Raw genomic sequence first — 14,799 nt, forward strand, 5'->3', positions numbered from 1 at the left:
TTGTTTTGCTTTGGTTTGCGAGGCAAAATTTGCGCAACACTTTAGCTTTATATAATCTTCCGCTGAAGTGAAGTGGAAAACAAATGGAGCAATTAATGCCCTCTCAAGGAGAGCCACAATGACCGATGCACTTGAACTGGAGAAACAGTCATAGACACAAATACAAAATGAGAAGACTTGCAAGGAGCTACTGAAGGCCACAGACTCCGACATGTGGACCCTTAACTCTTGACATATGGTGACTCCACAATGTTTTGTGGATCCATGTTTGTGTTCTGGCAAGCTATATAACTTAATTTTTTGTTGATGTTATGTGGAGATAGCATATTTGACAATGTTATCTGCATCCTTGTTTATTTTCCAGTGACGTATTAGTTCTATCCAGTCAGCTTTGGATCTTACGCTCTATGGATACGGTGTCTCTTAACAAGAGTTTCAGTAGACTGATGTGTGGCCACTCTGCATACACTTGTGCGCGTGTATATGTGTGTGTGTGGCACATTTAACACATGGATATATTGTTATACTCCAAAGTGCTTTAAGAAGATAGCTGAAGGGCTAAAGTCAGACTTAGAGTTAGAGGTAAGTATCCATGAAACCAATGCGACTAAATGTTGTAAATATTGTCTGAAGTCATGGAAATATGTGTGTATGGGGTACACACGTTTCCTCCGACTGTTAGCCCTCTGAGCCAAATCTCCGCCGTCTTCCCGACGAGTGACAGGCGTCTGTGCGGCCTTGTGCTCTAATCCGAGCCAGATGTGCACTGACAATAGGAACGTCTTGACTCCGTATTTACTTTGCTCACGAATGTGTGTGTGTACGTGTGTGTGTGTGTGCGGTTTAGATGTGCGGCAGCGCTGGCTAGACAGCCCTGTTATTTTGACAAAGACATTATTATGAGGAAATGAACAAGGAGGAGGTCCACCACTTTTTGCACAAAAAGGACATTGTGAAAGGCAATACCTGCTTTTCATTTTTCCCCTCGCTAAAAAAAAAAAAAAGGTCTCGGTTTCATTCGTGATCATGATAAACGTTAAGTACGCCACTTTTTGAGGTGTCAGCTTGAATAAAAGTGCACAGGAATGGGATAGACTGTGAGGCTGGCGCTTCATTTCAATAAATGTAAAATGTGCCATTTGGGTTCTTTTTTTTCACCAGACAGAGCACAATTTTACTTTCACAGATAATATTTTTTTTATTTATTTGCAGAAATGGCCCCTTTGAAATGATACCAAATAAATGCTGACTGAATTTAAGAACTCCGGACCGGCCCAAAAAAACCCCTAAAAGCTAAAAATAATATAATTTAGAATTTTGATCAGGCAGTGGTACCTTGTTTTAGCAAAGTCCAGGCCAGCTAAAATACTGTAACTTTATCATATTTTTTTACAATGTAATGTGAAATGTAATTATTAATTCACATTTGATAAATAGATATTTTAATATAATCTTTCTAAAATCTCTTCTATAAGCTATATAATATTTGACCTATTTGAAAAACATAAATTTTCCTTTCCCAAATACAGTAGCCTATTCAGATTTGAGAAAAAAATAAAAATAGAATGAAATCTATCATGGGTAGATAAGATATTAAGTATCGCAAAATGACATTACAATTATGAAACAATGGTTTAATTTTGATCCTGTTTAGCAACTCAATGTCATCTTAAATAATTGTATCATATTTTTTATAATATAATGTAAAATGTAATTATTATTTGATTATTATTTTTACATTTATGAAATGTTTGACCTGTTGAAAAAACGGTTTTTAATTTTTTTTTAATTTGGTCTTTGCCAAATTCTTACCATATGAAAATATAAGGCACGGTGGTCGACTGGTTAGAGCGTCAGCCTCAGAGTTCTGAGGACCTGGGTTCAATCCCCTGCCCCACCTGTGTGGACTTTGCATGTTCTCCCCGTGCCTGCGTGGGTTTTCTCCGGGCACTCCGGTTTCCTCCCACATCCCAAAAACATGCATTAATTGGAGACTCTAAATTGCCCGTAGGTGTGAATATGAGTGCGAATGGTCGTTTGTTTGTATGTGCCCTGCGATTGGCTGGCAACCAGTTCAGGGTGTACCCCGCCTCCTGCCCGATGATAGATGGGATAGGCTCCAGCACGCCCGGGACCCTAGTGAGGAGAAGCGGCTCAGAAAATGGATGGATGAAAATATAATAAAATAAAAACTATAATGGCTAGGTATGATTTATTTTTTACATCTTATTTATTATAGTTTTTTTTTACTCTCTCAAGGATAATGAGATAATGATATTTTATAGGCAAAATTCTTTATGTAATATACAATATTGAACCAAAAGTTTATTGTTTATTTTTTTTAAACCAAAACATTATGAAGTCTGTGATAACACAGATGGACAAAGAACTGATTTTTCAAAAGCGATATTATAAAAATGGCCAAGGGCGATGGCATTCCTCGAAGCGTCTGATAATATGGTTTTAACACAACACAAAAGCAGTTTTTCACAAGTGAATGGGAACCTGACGCCATATTGTTGAGAACACAAAACCAACGGTCCTTGTAAGAATGACCTGCCGCCACTGCTTCGAAAAAACTAAATGAATAAAAGAAATACATGGATTTTCTTTTTTATGCAAACTTGAAAACGGATAAATATCATGTGTTGGGTTCTTGTCCAAATAACCTTAAAGATTAATTATTATTATCAATATAAAGCTCAGTTCAGCCGACATTGAATGGAGCTTTTGCTTTTTCTCTGGCGTCAAAGCACAAAGACATCAAAGTTAGGGTAGACAGGTTTTTTCTGGTTCTTTTTTGTGTTAATATGAATCATGGTTAACTTTTTTTTAATATATATATAAGAATTGATGTTTTTAATGTTTTGTTAATGTTTGACTATCAAGTGGTTATCTGCATTTTACACTTGTATGACAGTTCAGTTTTTTAAAAAGGAGATTCGTTGTGCTTTTTCCCACAATTTAAAACAGTTCCCAAGTGTATTAATAAGATAATTGTGACAGGCTGTATGTTTATTAATAAAAAAAAAATCAAATGAAGAAAATGTTTAATCAAGTTTTAGGGTTAACCCTAACCCTATATTAGAATTTTTTTTAAACTTTAAAACAGGTCATTTTGACCCACAATATAACAGAGAGGTTGGAAAGTAGTAAAGAAAAGAAAAATACAAATAGTTGAAGAATAAAATAAAAAAACATCTTTTAATTTATTATTTTTTAATTGTTTTTACAAATGTTTTATGAAATGAATATATGTTTAAAAATAATGTTTAAATATGTAAAGACAAAACAACAAAAAGATGGTTTTTTTTCCTCTTTAAAAAAACATGTAAGAAATAATTTATTTAAATTGTTCCATGTTAAGATGGGTCAATTTAACAAACAATATAATAATAATTAATAAATAGTGGGAAAAATACACGTTTTATTAAAATGACTATGAATCTAAAAATATTGTTGAAATTATTTTTGGAAGAACAAAAATGTGTGCAATCGTTTTTTAATTTTAACATTGATCAAGTTGAGCTGCAATATAACAGGAGGGTTCATAAATAATAGATGAAATACAAATGTTTCATTAAATAAATATTAATTTAAACATTAAACAAAAAAAACAAGTTCAAAGGTTTCATACTTTACCAAACCAACTTCTTCTAGTATTTGGGATGTAATATTGTCTCAATGGTGCCTCAGTAAACATGTGAAATGTGAATTAAAATCGTCCACGCATTCCTGAGTTCCAGATGTTTTTCTGCCGAGAGGCCTGAAATCAGATCATTCGAATTTTTCAAGCTTATCTACATCACCAGTGAAGATCTCCGCCTACCTCTCCGCCCCTGAGCTAGCGCTGTCAACATAACAAAAACATGTGCTCTCAAAAGTGGTTCTTCTACACGGAGGCAACCAATGAGAGGAAAGGGGCGGTCTTAGCCAAATACGGACAAAGCGGATACAAAACTGGGTGAAAGAGAAGTAGTTGTCAAAGGGGCCTTTTCTGGACACTTTTATGACAAAACCAAGGTGTTTTTTTTTTAGATGACCTCTATGGAGGTCTAAATAGCCAAAATAAGGGACCTTTAACACATTTTTGTCTTGTTTATACATAAAAAAAAAACATTGATTTTAAACTTTAGAATGGGTCAATTTGAACAAGTCCAAATGTTTTATGTCTGCCAGCAGCTTTATTGCTCATGTGTATTTAAATTGTTCACAAATTATCCCGTCCCCTTTTCAAATGATTTTAACAGACTGTGGAGAAAATAAAAGGTTACTGAGTTGTTGGATGGCACATGTGTAGCCGCACAGTAGCTAAGCGATGTGTCGCTTACACAATACAGCCATTATTTTTTTTGTCCCAGCTTAATGTTTATATGTACAAAGGGACACAAGAGGTCATTTGTTAAATATTTGTGCTGCTTTTAGCACACAGTGTAGAGAATAAAGGGCCACCCTAGTCACCCTGTAATTGTAAGGAAAACCACATTACATTGACCAATGGTGTGTTTTGTATAGATAAAATGGTAGACACTAACCACGTACTACAGCTACATACGCACTCTTTCTGTCCAGTGTACAGTTTTGTAATCAACTATAATGTTGAGTTTTGGGGGTCCTAAATATAAAAATAACACTCAAAACTCACTTAGTAGTGCCCCTTGAAATGTGTTTTTTTTTTTTAAATCAGCCCCTGACACTAGTTTTACTGATTTACACTGAATTTTGTGGACTAGTCTATCATAACATGACATGAAAAACTCTGTAGGACCCTTGACCTAGCATTTTGGTTTGTAGCAGCAATTTGAGGCAAATTCCACAGCTTTGATGAACTCCGTCTAGGGCAGGGTGTCAAACTCATTTTTGTAGGTATGGTTTAGCTCGGAGAACCGTTAGGACTGAACTAGGGATGGGCGAGTACCAATTCAAGGTAGAGGGTACTTGCGAAGGCTGCTGATACCAGCCACAGATACTTAAGGCAAAAAAAAAAAAAAAAGTCCTACTCGGTAGTAGTTGGCACTACACGACCTTTGACACATTGGTGAATCATTATGTGGGTCAGAAAGAAAGATCTTTGTTCATAATTATCTGTCTTTGTGTGAATTGAAAAGTATTAGTTGTATTGGTGTATTAGGAGTGAATACTTGTACTGGTATCAGTCCGAAAACATCCATCCATCCATTTTCAACACCGCTTATCCAGGTTAGGGTCGCGGGGCACTGGAGCCTATCCCAGCTGACTTCGGGCGAAAGGAGGACTACACCCTGAACTGGTCGCCAGCCAGTCGCAGGGCACATATAGACACGAACATTCACACTGTCACTAAGTGGGAACTGAACCCACGCTGCCCACACCAGGCAGGCGAGTGTACCACTACACCATCAGTGACAGTCCGAAAACAAGTGGTGTTGAATATCCTTACTATGAACCCATATAAATATAGCCCCAAATATTGCATAGTCACAACAAATTAACGGATAACTAGTTTTGAAATCAGTCAGTAAATAATAATAATAATAATAAACATTTTCAGTAATATTTTTTTCAATTTATTTTAAAGGGGGATTGGTAAAAAAAAAATGCTTTCAATATCTCAATCTGCAGTTTTGGTATTTTAGCAAGACGTGAAGTCGACTCATATGATTTGCTTTTGCGGGCCACATGAAATGATGCGGCGGGCCGGATCTGGCCCCCGTGCCATGAGTTTGACACCTGTGGTCTAGGGGATTCAGGTATACTAGACAGATGGCTAAATTGCCTATCGTTTCTGCCTGCGACATCAAATGTAAGTGGAGTATGGAGTCAAAGTTTGAGGATTATTTCAAGGTTTTGCCATTAAAAAGTGATTTGTAGGCCCAGCTTTATTATTGTACTAGAACATCAGCTAGAATGTTTTATCTACTATTAACCATCAATGTTCTAAGGACTTGTTTGCTTTTTGTTGTTGTAGGTACGCCATGGCGCGCCTGAACCGCTACTTTGAGAAAAAAGAAGAATATTTTTTATTGAAATGAATTGACAAGAGGTTAGTACGTTTGCCCCAGAGTTCAAAGTTTATGGGCTCAAATTTCTACTCTGGCCTTCCTCTCTGGAGTTGGCATGGCATCCCTGTGCTTGCGTGGACTTTCTCCAGGGACTCCAGCTTCCTCCCACATCCTAAAAAAGATGCTTCTTGGGATAATTGAAGACGGTAATTGTCCACATTGTGAATGGTTGTTTGTCTGGTATACAGTATATGCCAAGCAATTGGCTGGCAACCCTGTACTGTTCTAATATCCACAAACCACATTTTGAAGGTCTTGTCTCGGTCTCGGAGTGGCCGTCGAAACCAGCACTGATCTGCTGTTCTTCAACTTCATTCATGTGAACAAGCCCTTTGTAAAACAAAAAATATCTTCAATTCATGTGTTTTTAATCCTCCCAAATCCCTGTAATGACTGAAAGCTTTACGGCGCTATGACTGAGGGAAAATCAAGGGCTGTGGAAGGAATTAATCCCTATCCACTGTATACTGTAGCACCCTATGTAGTGACTTTGCCATTTAGTAGTGCTGTTTGAATGTACTGTATAGTGAGTAAAGATTATCTTCCATATAGTGCCCTCAATGTATCAAAGAATGCCTTTTGAAAAGTAGTGAGCAACCGATGGTCACGAGAAACGCAAAACATCCCATGATGAATTCCACCGATTCATGAGTTGTGGCGTGAAAATATCTTCAATATATAAGTAGAGCAACACATCACAACACGGATGGAAGTAAACTCCTTTGTATTCATTTGGAAAAAAATGCACTTAGCTTCAAACAATAAAATACAGTGGACCCCTGCATATTTGCAGTTTGGCATTCGCTGATTCCCCTATCTGTGGATTTTTCTGGGGAACCTATCCCCCGTTGTTCGTGTGAACCCCTGCTTATTTGCGGTAAAATTTCATTTCTTTTATTCTAAAGACTGTCAATTAGTCGCAGTATTCTTGCTTTTCGTGGTCGGGCCTGGTCCCTATCCCCACTGTAAAATATACTTTTTTGTTTGTTCGATGTTTTTTACAGATGGTCCACCATCTGACGTTGATCCACCACGTTGTAATTATGCGGGAGCAATAACATAATTAAAGGGACACTGTGTAACATTTTCAGTTGTTTACTGGCCAAAATCGATGTGTTTATATACAGTGGGTACGGAAAGTATTCAGACCCCCTTAAAGTTTTCACTCTTTTTTTATATTCCAGTCATTTTCTAAAATAATTTAAGTTAATTTTTTTCCGCATTAATGTACACACAGCACCCAATATTGACAGAAAAAAAAAACTGAATTGTGGAAATTTTTGCTGATTTATTAAAAATTATAAACTGAAATATCACACAGCCATAAGTATTCAGACCCTTTGCTAAGTATTTAGTAGAAGCACCCGTTTGAGCTAATACAGCCATGAGTCTTTTTGGTAATGATGCAACAAGTTTTTCACACCTGGATTTGGGGATCATCGACCATTCCTCCTTGCAGATCCTCTCCAGTTCTGTCAGATTGGATGGTGAACGTTGGTGGGCAGCCATTTTCAGGTCTTTCCAGAGATGCTCAATTGGGTTTAAGTCAGGGCTCTGGCTGGGCTATTCAAAAACAGTCACGGAGTTGTTCTGAAGCCACTCCTTCGGTATTTTCGCTGTGTGCTTTGGGTCATTGTCTTGTTTGAAGATGAACCTTCGGCCCAGTCTGAGGTCCTGAGCACTCTGGAGAAGGTTTTCGTCCAGGATATCCCTGTACTTGGCCGCATTCATCTTTCCTTCGATTGCAACCAGTCTCCCTGTCCCTGCAGCTGAAAAACACCCCCACAGCATGATGCTACCAGCACCATGCTTCACTGTTGGGACTGTATTGGACAGGTGATGAGCAGTGCCTGGTTTTCTCCACACATACCACTTAGAATTAAGGCCAACAATTTCTATCTTGGTCTCATCAGACCAGAGAATCTTATTTCTCACCATCTTGGAATTCTTCAGGTGTTTTTTTTATTATTATTATTTTTTTGTCTTGCACTGAGGAGAGGCTTCCGTTGGGCCACTCTGCCATAAAGCCCCGACTGGTTGGAGGGCTGCAGGGATGGTTGACTTTCTAGAACTTTCTCCCATCTCCCGACTGCATCTCTGGAGCTCAGCCACAGTAATCTTTGGGTTCTTCTTTACCTCTCTCACCAAGGCTCTTCTCCCCCGATTGCTCAGTTTGGGCGGACGGCCAGCTCTCAGAAGGGTTCTGGTCTTCCCAAACGTCTTCCATTGAAGGATTATGGAGGACACTGTGCTCTTAGGAACCTTAAGTGCAGCAGAATTTTTTTTGTAACCTTGGCCAGATCTGTGCCTTGCCACAATTCTGTCTCTGAGCTCTTCAGGCAGTTCCTTTGACCTCATGATTCTCATTTGCTCTGACATGCACTGTGAGCTGTAAGGTCTTGTGTGTGGCTTTCCTAATCAAGTCCAATCAGTATAATCAAACACAGCTGGGTTCCAATGAAGGTGTAGAACCATTTTTAAGGATGATCAGAAGAAATGGACCGCATCCAAGTTAAATATGAGTGTCACAGCAAATGTCTGAATACTTATGGCTGTGTGATATTTCAGTTTTTCTTTTTTAATAAATCAGCAAAAATTTCAACAATTAAGTTTGTTTCTGTTTTTTAGGCACCATAAGATGGTAGCAAAACACTACCTGAAGCTCCTCAACTCACACCAACATAGTTCCTTGGCAACAAGAATAGGCGAAAACAATACTTTGACAAGACAAGGCTTTGGCCTGAGCTCAAAAACAGTGACTCGTTGAGTTTTTCAATAATAAAAGCTATGTAGTGTACTTTTCCGTTACAATTTGCTTGTGTTACCTAAGACTGATTATTGTGTGTAGATGCCAAAATATGACTTTAATGACTTAATACCCTTTGTGTAAAGTGCTCGTGCGCATACTGTATTTGTTTGCCCATGCATGAATCTGTTCTTGTTATTTATTATTTTAGTTATTTTTGCTACACGTGGCAGGGCTCGGTCCCATCTCCTGTGAATAGCAGGGGTTCATTGTACTGTATAATAATTAGGGACTAGGGAATGAGTGAATGACTATTTGATGGGGTCCTTGGTTATACAACGGCGTTCCATACCTATGTCTGTATCGTAACCCGAATTAGTACTTAAGTCGGAACATACAGTATCACTAACCAACATATAATTACAGTAAATATTTGTAAAATAAGGCACTCTGTGGCCATAAATATAATGAACAATAAAAAAAGAAGTATGCTGTTAAGATAAATAAATGTATATTTTTACACTGCTGTGCAAATGAGTTCATTGGATCTTATAGTACCGTGTGTGCTTTATTGAAAATTAATAAATGGAAACATTATGTACAGAGGCCAACAACAATCATCCGTTTCAAATGAAACGTAGAACTAATCGTCATTTAACGACATTCATTAACGAGCGTAACCGTGATGACGTCTGCTGATCGTTTTATCGTTCCGTCAACATCAACTATGGTAACACAAGAAAAAAGAACGGCAACGCTTCTCTAACAGTCGTCGTAGGCCAAAATGAATGAAAGACTTTCTTTCCATGAGTGCATTGTTTCCAACGCCGTGGTGCCCGCGTTGGCCTAAACATCATCACAAAGCTCTTAATCTCATTTTACTTCACTCTGTTACACCACACACACACACACACAAACATACACGCACATGTACACGCACATGTACACGCACACACACGCACACACACACGCACGCACACACACACACACACACACAAACACACACACACACACACTCCAGACAAATCCTAAAAGTTAAAAAAACAAAATTCAACAAAGGTTTTGAAGCTTTTATATTGCTTGTAAACACATCACATCATATGACATTCAACATTAGATTCAAATTTCAGTGTTATTTTTAATAATTCATTCCCCCCCAAAAATCTGCCTTTAAAAAAAAAAAAAAAAAAAAAAAAAGGGCTAATACAGGGGTTAGGGACCAAGCCCTGAAAGATTTGTGCGTAATGGACACCTCCTCCACTAGTCAAGGTCAGCAAGGTCTTCTCTCCCTGTCTAAACACTTTCAGAAGCACTGACATTTACCACCTAAATTCTAATATTTGTTCCATAAAATGTATGAATTTATTCCCAAAATTCTATTCTCTTCATTTTGTAGCGTTTCTCTTGGCTGCACAACTTTCAGTATGTTTATGTGGATGCTAGATTTCAGTCTCTATGTGTTGCCAAGTAAATCTAAACTGCCCCCGGGCCTTCAGAATGAGTAGTGCTGGCCGATCTAATTTGAACCATATCAGCAATGTGACCGTTTCTTTAAGCAATCACATTTCAAATTCCTCCTCACGGGGCCAGCAAGCTGACCGTCCATGACATCAGCATTATTCTGTTGTCTGATTGGTTGATGAGAGAAAAACTTGTTTCAACCTAGTTCGACTAGCATAACACAAAAGGGGGACCACCACCCCAGTCTGCCAATCCAGAGGCACTGTCCCCGATGTCCACGCGATGTTGCAGAAGCGTGTTAACCAGGACAGCCCCACAGCATCCAGAGCCTTGAGGAACTCAAATCTCATCCCCCCCCGGGGCCTTGCCACCGAGGAGCTTTTAAACCACCTCGGTAACCTCAACCCCAGAGATAGGAGAGCCCGCCTCAGCGAACCCAGACTCTGCTCCCTCATGGGAAGGTGTGTCGGTGGAATTGAGGAGGTCTTCAAAGTATTCTCCCACCGGCTCACTACGTTCTGAGTTCCCAGCAGACCCTCACAATACGTTTGGGCCTGCCACGTCGGACCGGCATCTTCCCCCACCATCGGAGCCAACTCACCACCAGGTGGTAATCAGTTGACAGCTCCCCCCCTCTCTTCACCCGAATGTCCAAGACATGCGGCCGCAAGTCCGATGACACGACCACAAAATCGATCATCGAACTGCGACCTAGGGTATCCAGGTGCAAAGAGCACGTGTGGATACCCTTATGCTTGAACATTGTGTTCGTTATGGACAATCCGTGATGAGCACAGAAGTCCAATAACAGAACACCGCTCGGGTTCTGTTCGGGGGGGAGGGGGCGTTCCTCCCAATCACGCCCTTCCAGGTCTCACTGTCATTGCCCACGTGAGCATTGAAGTCACCCTGCAGAACAATGGCGTCCCCAGCGGGAGCGCTCTTCAGCACCCCCTCCAAGGACTGCAAAAAGTGTGGGTACTCTGAACTGCTGTTTGGTGCATAGGCACAAACAACAGTCAGGACCCGTCCCCCCACCCGAAGGCGGAGGGAGGCTACCCTCTCGTCCACCGGGGTGAACCCCAACGTATGTACCACGTTATTAGTTAAATTTTGATTCTGAACTGCTCCAGGTGATGTACTGCACATGGCACAGTTGTGTGTTTTTGTATAGTATAGATGGTTCGATAATTGCAACGTGATAGAGGTGGATTAAGACCCAGGTACCAAATGTACTGGTTTGAAATAAGTATTATGATATCATAGTTTTTGGTATATTTAGGGTTGAAAATGTTAACACAGTCAATTCTAAATGTTTTGGGGGTGGAGAAAATGTTTTCTCTTCCCCTTGGGGCTTGGTCCCTAATCCCCGGGAATAGTGAGCGTTCACTGTGCTAAAAATTACATTTATTTTGTCCGCGATGGTAAATGTAGCGGCCAGAATGGCATTCTTTGCACATGGCCACAGTGGGAACATCGCTCCACTCACCAAGGCTGCAGCTGTGTCTTTGACTCAAACAATCGGCGTTACTTCTACAGTGGCATTCTCTCCCCCCGTCCCCATCTTGCACGTATAATATTTAATTAGTAGACTATCGCACTTAAAAGGACCCAAGGACTTTGCCTGAAAGACGAAAGAATTGGCCTTTTGTCCATCGTCATTTTGCCGGAAAAAAATTGCTGTAGATTTCCTCTAATTGCATTAACAGAGAAGTATAGGCCTTTATACCACCCTTCAAAACACGTGCATAGCTAAAGCTCTCAGATGTTTTTTAATATTTATTAAAACATTCTTTTATGCGGGCATTGCATTTAGATGGGTGTTATTGTCAAAGGCTTGCCAAGGCTGCTGACCCTGCTGTTCTGCCAACACCCATTCACAATTTACAGTATACGCGCCACCACTTTTCATTACGATGCTAGCTAATGTATGTACACACTAACTTGCTTTTTATGTTTTTCTTTTGAGTCCTTGCATCTTTTGTTGCGCACGGTGGGGTTTTCAATTAAATGCTGTTTCAAGACCATTTCTTTTAAGCGTGGGCAACTGCGTATATCACTTTAGCACTGATAAAATAGTCGATTTTTCTTCAGAATGTACGATTAGAACACTTGTCGATGCACAAATAGTATACATTTTGGCCAAGAATAACCTTACATCATTTTCTATATTAGATTAGTAACAATGAGCCTCTCTGACATTAATAAACGGATGATTCATTCTTAATCAATGTTTCAGAGAAAAGTGAAAGTGCCGGAAATTCAGGTGTTACAGCAGTAAGAAATTTTATGTTATAAATAAATAATACACGGCCCGACTGGTTAGAGCGTCTGCCTCACAGTTCTGAGGACCGGGGTTCAATCCCCAACCCCGCCTGTGTGGCGTTTGCATGTTCTCCCCGTGCCTGTGTGGGTTTTCTCCGGGCACTCCGGTTTCCTCCCACATCCCAAAAACATGCATGGTTGGTTAATTGAAGACTCTAAATTGCCCGTAGGTGCGAATGGTTGTTCGTTTATATGTGCCCTGCGATTGGCTGGCAACCAGTTCAGGGTGTACCGCGCCTCCTGCCCGATGATAGCTGGGATAGGCTCCAGCAGCGACCCTTGTGAGGATAAGCGTCTCAGAAAATGGATGGATGGATAAATAAATAACACAAAAATATCTTACTCTTCACTCTTTTGAGATTCCCTCATTACCTTTCACAGACCAACAGGCGTAGATCTCTCAAAGAACCTGTCAAAATGCAGTGAATCTACAGGCCCATGTTCACCTGCTGTCAGTGACACGTAGAGCTGAGTTTCATTTTCATAGTTATGGTAGGACATTTTATAGTTCCGTAATAGCTGGCTTAATGGAAGAAGAGGGGTCCAATGATTGAACCCTGTGGAACTCCACAGGTCGTTGCCAATTATCATCATCATAGTCTTCCATCATTATCATCAACATCATCGAGCCATCCATCCGTTTTCAGTTTCAAGTCTCTTTAAAATGTCACTTTCAGACTAATTGCATACACTTTTTGCATGAAAGTGTTTTGTGTGGCTCCACTCTGGCATTATGGTAATGATGTAGCTTGTGAAATCTTCGCGTACAGACTTCATAAAAATAAAGCACGCACGCACTTGGGTGCACACACAAAAGGGGCGTCGCTCCACACAGGGTGGCGCTAAATCCTTTTGGGAATTACAATTAGGATTTACGATGTGGCAGCAGAGGAGATGGCGGGATCGGCTGCCGCTCGCCGCAAAGTCAGGATGTGTGGCATGACCTCACGCACGCACGCACACACGCACAATGGAACAATAGGCCACATTTACTGTAACCGGCCACCAAAATATAAAGAAGACGTGGAAAAAAAGCTCAAGTTTGGAAAAAAGAAATCCGTGTCTTGGAAATAATTAGAAGTGTGGAAAGACATTGGCACACTTACCGATGCAGTCATGGAAGCAAATCTCTAGCAGTGGCACCTGCAACTCACACAAAACGCCCAACATGGCGCACATACGCGGACAAAGACGAGAAATGCTCAACACACCATAGTAGTCCGGTGGATGAAAATCTGAAAAGTCTGCTATTTCTGATTTATTTCTTCATTTTCTTGATTGTCTTTCTCACCACTATGACATGTACTGACACTTTAAAAAAAAAACACCCCAAATTCTCACAATATTAGTAGGATATCATGTGTAAGAATGTTTTTATAAGTTAGACTGTTTTCTGGCAAGGTTTAAGATTTAGTGGTGATGATGCTAGTCTGAAAAAACGTAACTTTAAATTATTTATTTTAAATTTCAACAAATTAATTATAGTTACCATAATGTCAACCTTTACTTGTCCTCCTAGTCACCCACAGTGTCACTTTCTTGCTTATAGTATTGTATGAAATACTGCTAAATTGTGTGGATCCATGACTTTTTGTAATGTCAAATGCAAAACGTTTTTGCATCTGCGAATAATTTTAACAATCAGGTTATTTTTCTGCAACCACGAAAAAATGGTGACGGCGCTGTGCTAAAATGATTTGTAAATTGTCACAAATTCAAAATATTGGAGCAGAGTTTTAACTCTTTACAATTACTTTTACCTTATGTTACTTTTTTGCTAATTACATTCACTTATTTTTGTATGAAATCCACAAAATTGTGTGGAACTGTGACTTATTGTAATGATTATGGCTGAAATAATTTTATTTGTCAATTATTATATGTTCTTTCTTGACTATCTTTCTTATCATTATCAGTACGGCAAGTATTGACACTTTTTAGAGCCAAGACTTCAATTTCGTTTTACCCCCAAATTTTGTAGGTAAGAATTCTCTTAATAGTCATGATTGTATTTTCTGGCAACTACAAAAAAATGTGCTCAAAATGCTTTATAAATTGCCAGAAATTCACTATATTGTACCATAGTTTTTTTTAAACCCTTACAATTTCTCCCACCCAACTTTTTGCATGAAATCCTACTAAGTTGTGTGCATCCGTGACTTATTGTAATTATTGTTGCTAAAATCTATTCATAGACTAAAATAAAATAAAACCACATGAAAATCT

At 39.3% G+C, this 14,799-nt stretch overlaps 1 protein-coding gene across 4 annotated transcripts in view; it reads left to right on the top strand.

Moving 5' to 3' along the window:
- Positions 1-14,798, top strand: part of LOC133478244 (ethanolamine kinase 1-like) — a 36,119-nt gene extending 21,321 nt beyond the window's left edge. For 3 of the 4 annotated variants that reach the window (XM_061774059.1, XM_061774057.1, XM_061774058.1), the window contains exon 8: positions 5,948-14,798. In XM_061774059.1, coding sequence (XP_061630043.1) covers positions 5,948-6,011 — 64 coding nt within the window. In that variant the 3' untranslated portion in view covers positions 6,012-14,798. The remainder of the gene's footprint in view (positions 1-5,947) is intronic. The other variant, XR_009788635.1, reaches the window with a different exon arrangement.
- Position 14,799: the final 1 nt, after the last annotated feature.

Source organism: Phyllopteryx taeniolatus, chromosome 5 (assembly GCF_024500385.1).
Source record: "Phyllopteryx taeniolatus isolate TA_2022b chromosome 5, UOR_Ptae_1.2, whole genome shotgun sequence".
NCBI lineage: Eukaryota > Metazoa > Chordata > Actinopteri > Syngnathiformes > Syngnathidae > Phyllopteryx > Phyllopteryx taeniolatus.